Source organism: Mirounga angustirostris, unplaced genomic scaffold, assembly GCF_029215605.1.
Source record: "Mirounga angustirostris isolate CCGP_5_RB_7025 unplaced genomic scaffold, mMirAng1.0.hap1 SCAF_6, whole genome shotgun sequence".
NCBI lineage: Eukaryota > Metazoa > Chordata > Mammalia > Carnivora > Phocidae > Mirounga > Mirounga angustirostris.
In genome coordinates, this window is record NW_026991714.1 from 138,649,675 (window position 1) to 138,667,695 (window position 18,021).

The 18,021-nt window shown below is 54.3% G+C and overlaps 2 protein-coding genes across 9 annotated transcripts in view; one reads left to right on the top strand and one right to left on the bottom strand.

Annotated features, from left to right (window-relative positions):
- Window positions 1-10,268, top strand: part of VWA2 (von Willebrand factor A domain containing 2) — a 37,478-nt gene extending 27,210 nt beyond the window's left edge. The window contains exons 8-13 of the mRNA XM_054508400.2: window positions 1,400-1,455; window positions 4,039-4,146; window positions 5,294-5,866; window positions 7,265-7,816; window positions 8,385-8,510; window positions 9,366-10,268. Of these exons, the coding sequence (XP_054364375.1) occupies window positions 1,400-1,455; window positions 4,039-4,146; window positions 5,294-5,866; window positions 7,265-7,816; window positions 8,385-8,510; window positions 9,366-9,454 (1,504 nt within the window). The 3' untranslated portion in view covers window positions 9,455-10,268. The remainder of the gene's footprint in view (window positions 1-1,399; window positions 1,456-4,038; window positions 4,147-5,293; window positions 5,867-7,264; window positions 7,817-8,384; window positions 8,511-9,365) is intronic.
- A 1,208-nt stretch (window positions 10,269-11,476) lies between these two features.
- Window positions 11,477-18,021, bottom strand: part of AFAP1L2 (actin filament associated protein 1 like 2) — a 95,173-nt gene continuing 88,628 nt past the window's right edge. For 4 of the 8 annotated variants that reach the window (XM_045878885.3, XM_064595297.1, XM_064595298.1 and 1 more), the window contains 7 exons: window positions 17,775-17,886; window positions 16,888-17,127; window positions 16,628-16,805; window positions 16,178-16,333; window positions 14,339-14,532; window positions 14,112-14,259; window positions 11,477-13,221 (listed from right to left, as the gene is read on the bottom strand). In XM_045878885.3, coding sequence (XP_045734841.1) covers window positions 13,130-13,221; window positions 14,112-14,259; window positions 14,339-14,532; window positions 16,178-16,333; window positions 16,628-16,805; window positions 16,888-17,127; window positions 17,775-17,886 — 1,120 coding nt within the window. In that variant the 3' untranslated portion in view covers window positions 11,477-13,129. The remainder of the gene's footprint in view (window positions 13,222-14,111; window positions 14,260-14,338; window positions 14,533-16,177; window positions 16,334-16,627; window positions 16,806-16,887; window positions 17,128-17,774; window positions 17,887-18,021) is intronic. The other 4 variants (XM_045878886.3, XM_045878889.3, XM_045878888.3 and 1 more) reach the window with 3 other exon arrangements.

Genomic DNA, 18,021 nt, shown 5'->3' on the forward strand with positions numbered 1-18,021 from the left:
CAACAGGGCCACTAATGAGCTGGGACCCTCCCACCACCTCCTTCTACATTTGAAAGGGAGGGCTGTGGAGAGCAAGCAGAGAATTAATAGGTAGTGTGCACTAATAGTCAGACTTCTGGAATGATGCCTACTTATACTAAGCTCTTCATCAATTCCCTCATTCAAGAAACACTCACTGAGGGCCTCCTCCGTGCCCAGCACGGTCCCAGGTCCTGGGGAATCGGCCTGAATTCCTCAGAAACAAATCTGCCCTCATGAGCTGATACTCCAGGGGCAGGAGGCAGCAGTAAACACAATGAATGCCTAAAACAAACTGTTGGGTAGTGCTAAGAGCTACAGAGAAGAATGGAATGAAGGGATGGGTCAGGGTGGGGGTGGGGAGGTGGTGGTTGGGAGCAGGGTTGCAGTTTTAAATAGAGTGGGCAAGGAAGGCCTTGCACAGAGTCCAGACCTGAGGGAGCCCAGGAGGGAGCCATGTGCACATCCAGGCAAAGTCCTGTGGCCAGTCTCTGCTCGAACAACGCCGATTCCCCGTGCAGGACTGGGAGGGGTCCACAGAGCTTTCTGGGCTAGGACTTGCCGTTTTATGAAGTCACTAGGAGTAGATGTGGAGAGGGAGAAGATTTCTCTTTAATGAGCTGGCAGCTTGGCAAACTCCTGATTGCAGCAACTCCTTGAATTTTGTAATTGACTTGGCTTTTATCCCCAGTGGATGTTTTGCTCCAGGGAAGACTCTGCCCTAGAGGTGAGCCTCATTAGCCTGCCCCACTGGTGGGCAGCCTGGGGGAGTCACACAGCCAGAATCCACTTGCCTAATTCCCACTATTTCCTGTCCCCCGCCCCCACCCCTGCATGGTGCTAGCCCTGGAAAGTAACTCAGAATAGAAAGCTCTTCTCATAGTTTATAGAATTTTGAGCACAGATTATTTCCAAATTCTGACATGATAGCCAACTTACATTTTTTAAAACTGTTCCTGGGTAGTTTGAAACATTCCCCGCTCTGTGTGCAGCTAAAAGCTGGGGTAGAAGCAAAGAAAACAAGGTGGAAGACCACCTTGACCCCTATCTGCATAGGAATCTTTTTTTTTTTTTTTTTTTTTTTTTTTTTTAAAGATTTTATTGATTTATTTGAGAGAGAGAGAATGAGAGAAAGCACATGAGAGGGGGGAGGGTCAGAGGGAGAAGCAGACTCCCTGCTGAGCAGGGAGCCCGATGCGGGACTCGATCCCGGGACTCCAGGATCATGGCCTGAGCCGAAGGCAGCCGCTTAACCAACTGAGCCACCCAGGCGCCCCTGCATAGGAATCTTATATTAGCTTTTAGCGTCTCAAATAACCTTCCAGGTTTCCGCATTCCTGTTAAACTTTTGATCTCTACCATTTGCTCCCTTGGGTTATAGCTGGAAGAGAGTGTTCCTAACCCACCCTGCCACCTGCTACAGGACCACCTGCCCAGGTACAGTCTGCCTCTTGGATTCTCTAGCTCTTTCTGGGCCCTGGGACTCAGCTGGCTTCTAAAGGGGCGTTTGCACTCCTGGGGCAGAGGGCGGAGTGGGAACCAGCTCTGGGGCGGAGAGACAGGCATTTCAGGGGCAGAGAAGCATGCCCCTACTGCACTCATTCCTCCTTTGCTCAGTGGTATTTTTCACTAAGAACAGAGTGAAGGCTTTGGAATCGCTTTCCCTAACCATTGCCCCTTGCACTGATGAGAGGCAGAGAAGAGCGCGCGCATTGAGCACCAGCTTTGCAGATAGAAAGCCTCACATCCAGCACCAAACTCTGGGCCACTTAAGCCTCAGTTTCCTCCTCTATAAAACAGGGATAATGGTTGTCCCATGCCTGGAATCCCCATTTCCCTGCTCTGTATGATAGGTGGTATCATAAATGGGATCCTAGTGGGAGATTCAGTAGGTAATGCCCACAGAAGTGCTTCATCAGCTACGAAGTCCCAAGCAAACAGGTGGACTTACGAATACCATTAGGCATCATTCAGCCTGTTCCCCAGTGGGCTTCCCTGCTCCTCACCTGGGGGTCCAGTGCATCCCACTGACCCGGGAGCAGAGAAATTACACTCAAGTGTGTTGGCATCAGCCCTTTATGGATTTGCTTCTCCTGATGAGGCAAGGAGCACATCTCCTGGGAGCAGAGCCAGTGGTCCTTCCTACCGTGGGTCTGGTGATCTCCTTGGCATCCTGTTTTAAAGTTCCCACATTGCTGGCTTCTGAAACACAGGAGACACTGAAAGTTGGGTTGTTTCTGCTCAGCAGTTCAAGTTTGAGCACCTAAGGCTTTGGAACCACAGTGACCTGGGTCTGAGTCCCAGCTCTACCCCTTCCCGGCTGTACGATCTTCATGTGACTTCTCGTCCTTGAGCTTCAGTTGCCCCGTCCAAAATGCGGGGGCCTGTAGAGGACGCACCTCATCGGGCAGTGAAATGAGATCATGCGTGTGTGGTGCTTAGCACAGTCCCTAGCACAGAAGAGCTGCTCAGTTAAAGGCCGGTGTTGGTGCTGTTATCGAGCCCCCCGGTTGTTTCCATGATACGCCAGCGGACAGAACAGCAGGCCTGGGTGCTCAGTGAGCCTCAATAATTTCTGCCTTCAAAAACTTTAATTTCAGTGATGTGACCACCAAGTAGTAGTATATCAACATTTTTATGTACGAAGGACAGAAAATTGCCACTTCCAGTGGTAACCACACTCAGCTACTTAGTAAGCCCTTTGAACGTAAGACACATGAGTTCATGAAGATCCCATCTGTTCTCTGTAACTCTGGGAGGGAGGTCATGTGGTATTATCTGCATCTTAGAGTAACTGATACAGAGCTCAGAGATTGACCAGAAGGGATCACAGATAGGTCACTTCCGATGTGGGCTGTGGTTCCCTGGGTAAAATAGCTCCTTTGAAAGAGACATTGCCCAAGATTTGGACCTCACATCCAAAAACAAATGCTGTCCTCACCTGTTATGGAGTGTTGGCTTCATGCCAGGCTTTGTGCTGAGACTTTCTGTGGATTAGCTCATGCAATCCACCGTGGAACAAGTTCTCATCATCCCTTTTTAGTGGAGGATACTGGGGCTTGCTGCAGCTAATTAAGGTGCCCAAGTGAGTGGAGAAGGCCACATTTGTTGGCTCCAGGGGCCAAAGGCTCCCTCTTTGGCTGTGTTGGCCTGCAGAGGCCATTAAAAACCACCACGGAGAACTTGAGGAATGGCACCTTGCACACCGTGGTGTTCCCGGAGTCTCATGACATCTGTGCGGTCACCGTGATGCTACTGAGATCCTCATCCTTAGCGAGCCCGGGTCTGACACCAGTTCAGTGTCACGGCCACCTCCAGGGCTCCTTGGCAGGCGGGGGTGGTGATGAAGTCACGTCATGCAGTTTCCCGGGGCTGCCATAACAAAGTACTACAGACTGGGGGCTTAAACAACAGAAATTTACTTTCTCACGGTTGTGGGGGCTGAGAGTCCAAGATCAAGGTGTCAGCAGGTTCTGTTTCTTCTGAACCTCTCTGCTCAGCTTGTCGAAGGTCATCCGCTCCTTGCATCCTCACGTGGCCTGCCTTCTGTGCACCTCACTGGGGTCTCTTGCTCTTCTTATAAGTCAGACTGGATTAGGGCCCCACCTATGACCTCGTTTAGCCTTAATGAACTCTTTAAAGTCCTTCTCTCCAAATGCGGTCACATTCCAAGGTGCTGAGGGTTAGGACTGATACATATGGATTTGGAGGGATGCAGTTCAGATCCTAACAGCCCAGGGGCCACTGGCACATCCCCTGTGAGCCTGTAGTTCACGCAGGGCCTGATAGAGCCCACCACGGCGTGTCCTTTGCACCCACACCCAGGCCCTCCTTTGTGCACCTCACTCGCTTTCCGTCCCCTTTGCCACAGGTATGTGGCTAGGTCCCTAGTGGTCCTGGGGGAAAGAGGGAGCTGGGCCCTGGTGGGGCGGGGGGGCCTGCCGGACTCAGACCTCTGGCCAAACCCCTTCCTGAGTCTGAGCTGATGTGCTAGGCTGTTAATGGGCATCTCTCTGATAGGCGCTTGTGACTCGCAGCCCTGCCAGAATGGAGGCACGTGTGTTCCAGAAGGACGGGACAGGTACCACTGCCTCTGCCCGCCGGCCTTTGGAGGGGAGGCTAACTGCGGTACGTATGCACGGGACTTCTAAGATGGACCGTTGGGGAGCAGTGGAGCCTGGGCTCCCCCATCCACTTCCCGCCCCGCTAGCTACTAGGTAGAAATGGGCCCTTGAGGTTCAGAGCCACCTACCTCGCCAGCACACCACTGATCTGATGTTGCATGTGAAATAGCCTCTGAGAGTGCCCCGAGAGTAAGTAACTGCAGTGGGTTGGGGTGCCCTGGGTAGGACAGTGGCTCTTGGCTTACTGGCTTTAGAGTGGGTCACTGCTCCACCTCGGAGTGCTGCTGGGCCCAGTTATAGGCTGACCCCAGTCCGACTCTGAGACCTGGTTCTGGGCAGAGTCTCGTCTCCCCTCTCATAGGAAAAGGAGCAAGGGGCCTAAACCCTTTTTTGTTTTAAAGGTATGAGATGAAGCACTGGGTGTTATATGCAAACAATGGATCATGGAACACTACATCAAAAAAATTTTTTTAAAAATTAAAAAAGGTATGAGATGGAGATTATAATAGGGTTTACCCTGTAGGGTTGAGGAGAGTTTTAAGTAAGGTAGATGTAAAGCACTTTGTAACAATGCTTGACACATAGGAGCTTGTTAAACAGTAACTTTTTAATACATATATATATATATATATATATATATATATATATATATATATATTATAAAAAATTTTTAAGTAATCACCTAAAAAAATCTAGTGCTGGGTCAACTGGAGATGTATATGGGAGAACCAAAACTTGACCCCCTACCTCACAAGCTACACACAAACCAATTTCAGTTGGATCATAGATCTAAATATAAAAGGCAAAGCAGTGAAGCTTCTGGAAGGAAACAAAGGAGCGTATCTTCATGATTTGAGGTAGACACAGATTTCTCCAACAGGACACAAGAAGCGTAAGGGAAGAAAGTTCTAGGTTACATTTTAGTTTTTAAAAAGTGGTCAGATGGAGACCCGGAGGGAGAGCCGTGTCTGGTCCCGTCTAACTCCGTGAGGTGCTCCCCAGCCCCTGCTGCCTCAGTGTCTCTGGCCTGTCTCCCTCCTGGGAGGGAGGTTTCTCCTGCCCGGTAGGGTGGCTGGGCGTCTCGGGTGGGACGGTGACCTGCACGCTCCCGGTGGCCATAGCGTGACCAAGGGCCGCTGTGATCCTGGCAGCCCCCAAGCTGAGCCTGGAGTGCAGGGTCGACGTCCTCTTCCTGCTGGCCAGCTCAGCGGGCACCACCCCGGAGGGCTTCCTGCGGGCCAAGGCCTTCGTGAAGCGGTTTCTGCAGGCGTCGCTGAGCGAGGACTCCCGGGCCCGCGTGGGGGTGGCCTGGTACAGCGGGGAGCTGGCCCTGGCGGTGCCCGTGGGCGAGTACCGGGACGTGCCGGCCCTGCTCGGGAGCCTCGACGGCCTTCCCTTCGGCGGTGGCGCCACCCTGACGGGCCATGCCCTGCGGCAGGCGGCGGACCACGGCTTTGGGAGCGCCGCCAGGACGGGCCGGGACCGTCTGCGCAGAGTGCTGGTCCTGCTCACCGAGTCCCCGTCCCAGGACGAGGTGGCCAGCCCCGCACATCACGCGAGGGCCCGAGAGCTGCTCCTGCTGGGAGTGGGCACCGAGGCCGTGCGGGCGGAGCTGGAGGAGATCACCGGCAGCCCGAAGCGCGTCCTGGTCCACGCCGGCCCGCAGGACCTGTTCCACCGAATCCCTGAGCTGCGGCGGAAGCTGTGCAGCCGGCCGCGGCCAGGTGAGGTCCCGGCGCTCCGCCGTAGTGGGGTTCCTCTTGTAAGGGGTTAACGGGGTGCATTTGTCAGAATGAATGAGCCCATACTGACACATCATTATTTACTAAGGTCCATATGCCTAGTTCAGAGTTCCTTAGTTTTACTTAGAGACCAAGGATTTTTGGTTTTGTTCCAAGGATTCTGTCTGGGACCCTACATTACAGGTAGTCATCATGTCTTCTTAGGCTCCTCTCGGTTGCCAGATGCTCAGAGATTCCTTGGGCTGGAGTGGCTTTTTATTTATTTTTTCTTTAAGATTTTATTTGACAGCACAAGCAAGGGGAGTGGCAGGCAGAGGGGGAGCAGGGAGGCCGATGCGAGGCTCCATCCCAGGACCCTGGGATCCTGACCTGAGCCAAAGGCAGACACTTAACCGACTGAGCCACCCAGGCGCCCTGGAGCGGCTTTTAAAAACCAGTGAATCCGATCCACTTACTCCATGCCTAAACCTTCTCCCCGGCTCCCCTCTGCCGTGGAATAAAACTCGAACTCCTTCCACTGGCTTCTGAGAGCTCCCTGTGGCTGGTGCCTCAGACTTCTCTACAGCCCCTGCGCAGGGTGGAGGCGGGGGGAGCAGCCACTCAGGCCCCCTCCCTGCCTTCGACGTGCCGCCCAGCCCCCAGCTTACACTTACTCCTCAGAGACCCTGACCCCTTCTCCCGGTCTACTTCGTTGTTGCTCCTGCTGGTCCGTCTCCTGGTACCCTGCTCCCCCCACCCCCACGCCTGCTCACGGTATTTGTGACTCTGTGCTGGTTTCATGGCTGTCTCCCCACAGACCGTCAGCCCAGTGAGGGGAGGCAGGGCCCCACTTTGTCCACTTGGTGTAATTAGCACCTGGATTATAGTGCATGGCGCATGGAAGGTGCTCAGTAATGGGATGGATGAGGGTACAGGCGAAGTTCTGTCACAAAGGGTCCCCAGAGCTCAGTGGCTTACACATGGTAGGCGTTCATTTTTCTCACAGTTCAGAGGCGAGTGGCCTCAGCCCACAGGGTGGCTTGGCTACCTTGTGGTTCCACCTCTAGGTCCAAGGTCACAGTTTCTCAGCCAGCAGGAAGTGGGGAGAAGGGAAGTAGAAGGCAGGTAGCGTCCTTTTGAGGACAGGTTTTGGAAACTATACAGTTTCCAACATCCCATCAGAACTTAGACACATGGCCACACCTATCTGCCAGGGAGTCTGGGAATGTGGTCTGGCCTGGCATTCACGTGTCCTAATATTTTAGGAGAGGGTGGAGGGTGGCTATTGCAGGGGACAGCCTGGCTGGCCCAACCCAGAGCGGTCCCTCTTGCTGGCCTGGTCCAGAGGAGGGGCTCTGCTGGGCAGAGCCTGCCCCGAGGCTCAGCTGCGGGTGCCCACAGGCTGCCAGGCACAGTCACTGGACCTGCTCTTCGTGTTGGATGCCTCGGCCTCGGTGGGGCCTGAGAACTTCGCCCAGATGCAGAGCTTCGTGAGAAGCCTCACGCTGCAGTTTGACGTGAACCCGGACGTGACACAGGTCGGCCTCGTGGTGTACGGCAGCCGGGTCCAGACGGCCTTCGGGCTGGACACCCATCTCACCCATGCCGCGGTGCTGCGGGCCACAAGCCAGGCCCCCTACCTGGGCGGGGTGGGCTCGGCGGGCACAGCCTTGCTGCACGTCTATGACAAAGTGATGACTGTCCAGAGGGGCGCCCGGCCTGGTGTTCCCAAGGCCGTGGTGCTGCTCACAGGCGGGATGGGGGTGGAGGACGCAGCTGTCCCTATCCGGAAGCTGAGGAACAACGGCGTCTCCGCGTTGGTGGTGGGCGTGGGGCCTGTCCTGAGGGAGGCACTGCGGAGGCTCGCGGGTCCCCGGGACTCCCTGATCCACGTGGCAAGCTACGCAGACCTGAGGTACCAGCAGGATGAGCTCCTCGAGTGGATATGTGCAGGTGAGTGGGGGAGTCCCCGCCCTTCAGTGTCCCCTTCCGGGGGGTGGGGCGGGGAGGGGGAGACTCAGCCTGAACCCTCAGGTACAAGTACAGGTACGTTGCAAGGATGGCCAAACTTGAGAATTTTTGCTCCTCGTTTGAACAGAAGGCCTCATTCAGATACTTACAGATTCCCCCAGGAACCTAAGGACCCGGGTTAACACTGACCTGTGTAGTGAACGACAGGGCCTGGAACACCCGCAGCCAGGCCAGCCTGACCCCAAGGCATCCTTTTGCCAGCGACCTCCTTTCTGCCTTTTTAAAAGGGCCTTCGTCACAGTAAACACTGCTGTGTGCACAGCACATTAGAGAGGGAGAGAGTCTGTAAGCAGTAGGAGAGCTGGGTGGACGTTGGGTCTCTGGCCTAGCCAAGCAGTGTGGGCCCCCAACCGTGTGCTGACCTCCAACCTGCTGAAGGGCCCACGGAAACACGGACATGTGTGGCCTCACCCCTGTCCTGGGCTTCCTGAGAGGAGGGGGCCTTGGGGCTGACCCCGGCTGGGCCTGCTGGGCACGTTCTCCCCTGTAGAAGCCAAGCGGCCGGTCAGCCTGTGCCAGCCCAGCCCGTGCCTGCACGAGGGTACCTGCGTCCTGCAGAACGGGAGCTACCGCTGCGAGTGCCGGGGCGGCTGGCAGGGCCCCCACTGTGGGAACCGTAAGTGGGGCGCTGGCTCTGCCTGGGGGAGCTGGGGGTGCGGGGCGGAGCCCCAGGGACTCCGCTGAACGCAGGGTCGAGGGCGCGTGCTCAGCGGAAGGCCTCCTTGATGGTTGGGCGGTTCCAGCGCGAGACGTGGTGGGCGCCGCCTGCATCCCGGGCGCCCTTCTAGGTGCAGGGAACATAGCGGTGAACAGACGAGGAGAAGCTCCGCCCTCCCGGAGCTCCCATGCGGGTGCGGGAGACGGGCGGCGAACGAGTACAGCTCGTGGCCTGCCGGCGCTAGGCATCGTGGAGGAAAGTAGCAGCAGCTGGGAGAGGAGGGTCTCCAGGAAGGCCTGGGTTGGGAGCGCGGTGGAGGCGGAGGGCTGGAAGGCAGGACGCGGGCGGGGAGGCGGGGAGGTGGGTAGAGGCTGCTGGAGGCTGGTAGGAGTTCGTCTTTGAGCGTTCCTCTGTGCTCCGTGAAATGGGGGGGACGGCCATCAGCCGAGGCAGGACGGGAGGAGGTGCTGGTGGTTGGAGCAGAGAGGAGTCACGGCCCGGGAGAGACGGGGTCCGAACGGGACAGTCGTGCCGGGCAGCATTAGGGGCCCACTGTGGCTCCTGCTCGTGACGCTCCAGTTAGAGGAGCTGGAGGCCGGGTGCCGCTCGCAGCCTCGGGTCTTCAGCCGCCGGCAGAGCGTGGCTTCCCGAGGCCGGGTGGCGGACGGGAAGGGCAGGCAGCCAGGGCCTCTGGGCTGGCACTTCTGCTTGGGCTGGCGAGCAAGGGAGAGGGGCGCGGGGGCCCACGGGCTGCCCCCTGGTGACAAGAGGGCTCAGCCACTCCTCCTGTCCTCAAGGCCGCTTCTCTCCCAGGGTCCTTGCGAGGAGACGGCCCCGCAGGAGGGCAGCAGCCCGACCCCTCCCAGCGCCCACCCAGGAGGCCTGGGCGCCCCGGGCGCTGAGGGCACGCCTGCCCCCTCCGGTCTCCCGGGGTCCTCCGAGCGGCCACCTCCGGCTCCTGCCGGCCCCGCCCGCGTCCCTCAGCCCCAGAGAGGGGCTGCCCCGACTGCGACCGTCCCGCTTGGGGACAGCCACTACGGCCGCTGCAGAAAAGCCTTGATGTGTAAGTAAATGCTGACTTTGTGTGCCTGGGCGTGCCCCGGTGTCCTCGGTCAGCGCCCCCCGAGGACGGACAAAGGAGCTTGGAGACTTTCGATGGCCCGCTGGAAGCTCACTTTGCCCACAGCAAACGCGAAACAGAACGTCGCCGGGACGGCAGTGCTCAGGAGGCGGCGAGCACTAGTGTCCTTCTGGCCCGCGGAGCCACGGCACTTCGAGACTGAAAAGCCGTGGACCTTTTCACACGTCTTTTCCCAAAGATGTGCAAGTGCATTTGCTTTCAGCTTGGGAAGGGGCTTGAATGGCATTTGTGACCGGATCTGTGGGTGGCAAAGACTTAGAGTCCAGACTGGAATGTGACCACGAACCAGCCTATGTGGGAGGGGCCGAGCGCGCAGACCGCTCCGGTCTCCAGGGGCCCAGTGACGTTGGCCCGGCTCCTGAGCTACAGTCCCTTGGAGGGGCTTCCTTGAGAGCTTACTTAGGGGGAGCTGGTGGTGGGGTGTTTATTGCTTGCTTTTTCAGTAGGACAAGGAGGAGTGGAATTCTTAACAAAATAACGGCATAGAGACACTTAGAGGGTATTTGGCTTTCTGAAGCATCGATCTTATGCTGTCTAGGTGCTTTTGCTTTTCATGTCTAGTTTTGAAAGGAATGTTTCCAGAAATGATGTTGGTTACTTAACAGGACCCGTGTGGCAGGAAGGCTCAGCTGGGATATATTTCTGGCAAACTAGGTACTCACCCCTGCGGTCTTCAGGAAACACTTCTTCCCCTTGGTTATGTGGTTTGGATTTGGGTTTTCAGTGAAACCTTTGCGAAAGAGCTGTGACCTAAACCTAATGTAAATAACGTAAATGTTTTACCTGCAAATGTTCAAGGCTACTTTGCTTTAAAGTCCTGGCAGAGGTCCTCCGAAGGTGGCGTTACACATCACAAAGGAAAGGTCATTTTCACTCCCTTACTACCTTTGCTGTGGTAGGAGGTGATGTCAAAGAACTTGAACCTTCCCGTCTTTAAATTGACAGCAGTTTCATCATTGTATAGTGTAAGCTCTTTGGGTCAGGGCTGATGTTTGGACATCCCATTTGAATTGCTCTGACTTTAGAAAAAACACACAGAAATGTGGGCTCTGGACTTACACACTGAAGGCTGTTTCTATTTTTAGGCCCCAGCCCTCGAGCCTTTTTTTTTTTTTTAACCTTTTCTATGGAAGGTCCCACTGAATAGTTCAAACCTCTCCGCACCCCAGTAGCAGCAGAGGGAATTCCTTTCTTTTAAAAGAAACTGGCCTTTAATTACACAAGCAATGTACAAATACATTCTCCTTGGAAAAACTAAAACACTGCAGCTAGGTCATCAATCTTTTATTTTCTGAATGATCCTGATTCCAGCCAACTTGCTGGATGCTATAACCCTAATTCTCTTTTCTAGAAAGATACTTATAAGTAATCAGACTCATCTCTTCCTTTTGATGTTTATACAAGTGCTTTTTCTTGTCAGTTTGCATTTCTTGGACCTCCAGGATAATGTTCTAAAAAGTAGTGGTATCTGTTTCTGGACCTGAAAGGATCTTCCATCATCCTATGTTATTTTCTGTGGATTACTTTATCAGGTTAGGAATACTTTATTAGAAGTGTGGAGATGATGTTCACATTTAATCTGTTCATATCATAAATGGCCCATTAGCATATTTTCAGTTGTTGAATCACCTTTGCTTTTTGGATAAACATGATCTGGTCATGATGCACGATTCTTTAAACACTATTGAATTTCACTTGCCAATATTAAGGTTTTTTCATCTTTGTCCAAAAAATGAGATTTGGTTTTTCTTCTGTGATTTGTGTTGGATATTTGGTACCAGAACTACGCTAACTTTATAAAATGGAAAATATATATTCTTCAAACTAAAGGCCTTTTTTTTTTCAGTTCTCCTATTTAATTTTGCCTTAGGTTGTCTCTTTATCGTATTAGTCATTTCAATGAGCCAGATTTTGTCCTTTTTTAAAGACAGACATTCACGCATGGAACTTGCTTAGTTACTCCTTAGGCAACCTTCCAAGTACTGGTACGTTTCTTTTCCCCAAGAATTATTTAGGAGTGTGTTTGTTTCACTTCTAGGAGTACGGGTTTCCAGCCACTTATCTGCAGAAACCGATCACAGGTGTTCCTTTGTGTTATCCTGGGAAAATCCTCTTCCAGCCTTACCTCCGCTGCTTGAGTTGAGGGGGCTTAAAGTCTGCTAGGATCGCACCTTGCAGTTCTACTAGTTTTTACTACACATATTTTGAACTTCAGTGTGTAAATAACCAAGATGTTTCCCCCTTAAGGTAGACGTCTACAGGCACCGCCCCAAGCCACTCCATGAACTACAAGAAAACCCCAAAATACAAGTAACGTTTTATTAAAAAAAAAAAAAAAGTCTAATTCACTTGATAAAGGACACCAAGTGTATATGACAAAGGAAATAAATGCCCTGGGATTAGGAAGACAACAGAAATCAAAAGACCTTTAGTTCTCAGGAACCAGTGTTAGAGAATGCTGATTGACTGACAATCCCCAGAAACGAGGCAGGAACGACAGATGAAATGTTTCAATCGGTATTAAAAAACAAAACAAAACACTGTATCAGAAGAGAAGACACAAAGAACAGCACTGCCAATTTTAGGAGGAGGAGAGCATCAACCCGAACCAGAATTCACCATGTTTTTCTTGGAAGGGGCCTGGACATTAAGCAGAACTTGAACTTTTCCCCTAAAAATGGCCTGGCCACAGGACTGCATCTGTAAACACTTGGTAGATCTTTCCTCCTACGGTAATGTAAAAAGTCGGACCTCAAAAAGATACTTTTAAATCTGAAAAAGACACTTTTCGCTGTTCTAAATTACAGGATTTTAAACATTTTTTTTCTATATAATACAGCATCATTTAAAATTTTATTTAAAAGCAATGGATTCAAGCCTGCTGTAGGCTGAAAAGAAGTCCTTAACTTAGTGGGGACAGCACCTCAGCTTGGTCCCAAATATTCTCCCCTGTTACCTGTTTCTCAAAAAGCATGTCATGATGGCTTCACACAGGTGGAAACCACGGAAGACTGATTCGGACCTGCTAATGTTAGAGGGAAGTCGACACGTGGGTGAGAGATGACAGTCAGGAGTTGAGGTCTCCTTGCTCACCAAAGCCACACGACCAGAAGAACAGGGTCCTGCTACCTTGATTTCTTTTCCACCAAAGTCCCACCATCAGATGCTTTTCACTACTTAAAAAGCTTGATAAAGCAGTTGATGAAAACTTCAAAGAAGAAACACAGAATACCCCTAAATACAGCAATGTCTTGTTTCCATCCAGTAGCAATTAGGTCTCCAGAGAAGCCTTCCCTTTGTTGTTATTATTTCCTTTGGCTCTGAAAACAGACCGAGCCTCCTCTTTGCCTGCGCTCTTCACCCAGAGTACCAGAGTCCTTCCTTCTGCTTCTGAGCAGACTCACCTTTTCACAGAGTTGCTGCTTTAACGAAGACTTTAATGAAGCAGGATTGTCACCAAGGTCCGTGATGGCAGGAGAGTCTTTAGATGAAGCTTGTTTCCTAACTTGTTCCTTTCTTTTCCCATTCCTAGAGTGCCATTCAAATACCAGCACCACCCCCCACCCCCCAAGAAGAGAGTTAGTTATCCTCTGTAGCAACCTCCATCTACACAGAACAAGGTCAGGAGAAATAGTTTTCTGAAGCATAGAAGCATTTCGGAATAGAGATGGCGGTTACGTTTCCACCCGTGGCTATTTACGATGTGGGGCACCTGCCAAGAGGGTTTGAGGATGTGGCAGAGCAGAGCTCACTGGGGTGATGTGCAGTGTCGGCCACGGAAGTGAGGGAGCAGTAGCTCAGGCTCGTGTGGACTGAGCGGTCAGTCACTCAGAGTCTGTCCAGCAGGGCAGGCAGGACAGGAATCGGGAGCAGAGTTTGCCACAAGCAAAGGCTGCCCTAGGCACGTTCTTTACTGTGCAGACGAGTAAAAGATTAAGAGCACTTTTCATCTAGCCTCAGGGAGGAGCCCAGTAACGGCCTGTGTCCTCGTTTACACCTTGCCAGGCCTTGACCACCAGTTGGCTGGGGGGCTTTAGGCCAATCCTATCACCTCTCTGAATCGGTTTCTTTCAGAAGGCCTTTAGAATCACTGACTTTTTGACTGGAAAACTGGCCAGCCTGTCTCTGAACTGAGGCGATCGCCCTGGAACCTACGCATAATCGAGTGGCGGACAGTTGCAGGATCAAGTGTCCTCAGGCTGACTGGTCAGAACGCTTGAACCCAGCGCTCGCGCCTTTCTGGTTGGTCAGGGCCAGAGACTGAGCCAAAGGCGGAGCGCAGCCCGAGCCCCTGCGTGAGGGCAGAGCCCCCTCGGAGCCGGTGCCTGAAGCCGGGCAGTGCTACCCCGGGGCAGAGGAGGGGCCCCCCCTTCGCCGTCCCCTGGTGGCCCTGAAGGAGGCTGGGCGTGACCGCTTACCTTCGCTTTCTGGAGGACGGTGCCTTTGCCCGTGACCATGACCGAAAGAGGCCTGTTCTTGAGTGCTGTGGCGGAGTTGACCGGCGTACAGTCTGGGGCAGGGGTGGGGGCTGCAGCTCTGGGCTGAGCGGTAAGAGGAGAGCGAGGCCTGAGCCAAGGGCAGGACGTGTGACCCGCTCCCCCCAGCCCCGCCCCGGGCGGCCCTGCAGGCGACTCCCGCCACTCACCCGGGGGCTCACGTTCTCCAGGTGGGTGGTGTCCACCGTGGTGCCCAGCGTCACGGGCCCGGCCTCCGCCTTCTTCAGGTTGTCCTTCACCTCCACGATGTTGAGCTCGAGGTCCACACGCCTTCTCTCCCCCACCCTGCACTCCTCGTCGATCTCCTTCAGCCTCTGCTCCAGGCTGGCCAGGACTCCCTTGTCTGCAAAGGGAATTAAGCTGGCTGCAGGGAACGGCACCCCCGGCGGGTGTGGACCACAACTCCGGCTCCCCACACTCAGAGCAGGCTCCGACGTCTGCATCCTGCAAAGGCTGGAGAGCGCTCTGGGGGAAGAGAGCTCTGCCTTCACCAGATGGCATGGTCTGAGGTATTGAACCTTCTGGGAGGTTCTTCGGGGCTCTCGGTTGTTTTGATACCTGCTATTGCTGCAGCAGACCCCCAGGGAGAGAGCAACTTTATTAATGACCCCTGGAGGATGGCTGTGCTGTTTCTAGCTGCCCCACACAGTCCCCTCAATCCTTCTGGCACTCCGGGCTCCCCTAAGCCGATGGGGAGCGGTGGTCCTCAGCCCTGGCACTTCCTCAGTCCTGTTTCATTCTCCCCCTGGAGTGCTCAGGTTGGTACTCGAGCACCAGAAGAGGATGGCTCAGGACTCTCCAGCGAAGCCACATGGCACCATGGTTTCCCCTGGCAGTGAGTTCTGGGCCAACAGCCACTAAGATGACGTATGCCTTCTTTCCAAACCAAAGGTGAGCAGTCACCTGTCACCCCTGTCTGAGGACAAGCAGGCACAGGGGCCGATGTTTAAGAAAAATTTATGGAGAACAAGCTGAGAAGATGTTATTGATGGTTTTGGAAGTGGAGTCCTAGATCAGTGGTCAGTATCTGTGCTTTGAGAATTACTTTCTTTTGCTCTGTGGCCTTATTAGCTTAGGATCTTCAGGCCTTTTTGCCAGGAGAATAAACTGTAGTGGATGTTTTCTCTTCTCCTGCCCAGAGAATCCACATGGGAGAGAAAGGGCCGGGGCTCCCTGCCCTGCCTCTCTGCCCAGCTCACGCTCCAGGTTTGCAAGGACTGTCGGGGATGAGCCTCTGGTCATGCTCGTGAGCACACGTCCCAGCTCTGCAGTCTGGGCTGGGCCGAAAGGAAACTGAGCCCCCGTCAGGAAGCAGATTAGCGGTTGCCCAGGGATCCGAGGGTGGGGGGAATGGGGAGTGACCGCGAACAAGGATGGGCGGCGAGATGTTCTGAGGGTGTCTGGTGCTGATGGCACAGACCGGGGAAGACTCTAAAAACCACGGCGTTGTACACCGTAAATGGGGCGGTTGTATGGGCTGTGACCCGTAGCTCACTAAAGCTGTTCTAGGACAAAGAAAGTGGGTGACTCTGGCGGAGGAAGGTCAGGGGAGCACAATCATGCTCGAAGCTTCCAAGGAATCAGCTGGGGTTGTCCCCAAACCTGCTTCCGCCACTTGCACTTGTGGGTGCAACTCTGTAATTTACATATTAAATAAGCACTGAGATGGACTCTATGAAAATGAGGTTAAGTGCTTCAGAGGGTCCCCTAAAAGGCAAGTTTCTTCTAGGAGATGGCTGCTGAGTGATGGGGGAAGCATCTGGAAAATCAGCTACACGGACTCTGATTTCTTTGCAAGTGTCTTAAATTTTTGTTCACTTTAACGAAATGAAGACTGGGGATGCTGGACAGGGCGGGGGAGCACCCACCTGCACCACAGATGGACGGGGCGAAGGCTAATGGGCCGCAGGCAGGTGCACAGATCCGGATTCTTCCTGCGGAGAGCCCAAGCCCCCGGCCTGCCCCTCTCTACCTGGGAGGCCCCTCACCTGTGCATTTTAACACGGTCTCTCTGAGCTCCCGTTTCTCTTTCCGGAGTTGAGCCAGGTGCCCCCGGATTTCTTCCTTCTTCTTCTCCAGCCTCTCTTTCTCCTCTGTGTACCGCTTTACCTCGGCTTCTGTCCTATTCTTGCCAAGTTTGATCTCTATGGACCCAGAGAGGAGAAGCCCCAGGTCAGCCAGGCTGGGACACAAGGGCCGTCCCAACGTCCCCGCCAAGGCTCAGACACAACCCGAGGCTCTGGCAGTGGGTTGAGGTGAACACCAGGCCAGCCTGGCAGGGACAGACAAGGAAACTGGGCCCACGCTTTCTCTGCTGTGTGACCTTGGGCAAGTCTCTTCACCTCTCTTCACCTCTATTCCTGCGTCTGAAAGGGAGGGAGCTGGACTAACTTCCCAAAGCCATTTCCAAACCATCAACTCTTATCTAACATAGGCACCTGCTGTGGTCACCCTCAACCTGTCCTTCACAGGTGGGCTGGCCCCAGCCGGGGTGACGGCCGCAGTGTCGGGGCAGCTCGACGGGAAGGAGACTTTCTGCTGTTCAGTCTGGACTTTGACTGTTGTGGTTCTTGGGGAAGGCTCCTGGGGCTCTGGACTCTCCTGCCGCGGCATCTGCTTTGGGAGAAAGCAAACACGGCTCAGCCGGCCCAGGGGCTGCGAAGGCGGGGCCAGCCTACCTGCTGGGGGACGACCTTACCTGGAACTCGGGGTTCTCTGGAGACTCCGCCAGGGGCTCATCTGGGGCAGGGCCCGGGTCTGCAGGGAGAGTCTCGGCTGGGGGGTCCGGGTGGGATGGCGGCGGGGACTGGGCCCGAGCCTGTGCACCACCGGAGCTGAGCAGAAAGGACTTGACAGGTGTGAGGTCCAGGTACACTCGGTCGGGCTGGGACTCGCCTGGGGCCTCTGTCACAGGGGCAGCTTCCTCGGGAGTTTCCACCTGCAGAGAAGAGACAGTCAGGTGGCTTTCACCTTCGCCTCTGCCCGCTGGGCTGTGGAGGGGGCGCCAGACCTGCCTCCTGTCCATGCCCCGCACTGGAGTTCACAGGGACCCCCCCTCCTGGGGAAGCTTCCAGTGGACTGGACTTAAAAGGCCAGGGTTCAAGTCCTGGCTTTTCTATTCAGGAGGTGGGAGACCCAGGACATAATATTTACTCTTCCTGAATCTCATGTCTTGATCTGTAGAGAAGAGACTAGTGCACATTCCTGGGGGGCGGTGAGGATTAAATGAGACAATGCACAGAAGCCCTCAGCACGGCACACAGTTCCATGCCCAGTAAGTGGAACCTGCCGTCACTATGATTGTTCACTATCAGTTTGGGCCTCAAAGGTTAATGGTGTTGCTGTTCCTGATCGCGACTCCTCCCACCCCTCACCCTGCCCGGGGTGGTTCACCAGCTATTTGAGCTAGACAAGTCCCCAAGCCAGGTGCACTACACACAAGATGGCCTTGTTGCACTAGGTTCCTGCACCCTGCAGGCGACTTGGAATCCACCCGTCTTAGGGACCATCTGCCGATCTCTGGCATCGAGGTTTGGTGAGGGGAGGACGGGACAGCCCAGGTCGCTGCCCAGCCTGGGTCCTCACCACAGCCGTCAGCTCCGATGTCTCCACGTCGTCATACAGCATCTCCTGGTGGTCCTGTCTGGGCAGGCCGTCAATGTAAGTGTTCGGCTCCGAGAACTTTCTCTGCATCAGTCTGGAAGACCCGGCAAGACACAGCGAGAGGCGGATGAGGAACAGGGCGGTGAAAGCCACCAGTCTCCAGGGATTCATGACAATAAGAGGTGCGGCAGGAGCTGCAGGCTGTGCGGGAGACCTGGGCACTGGCATC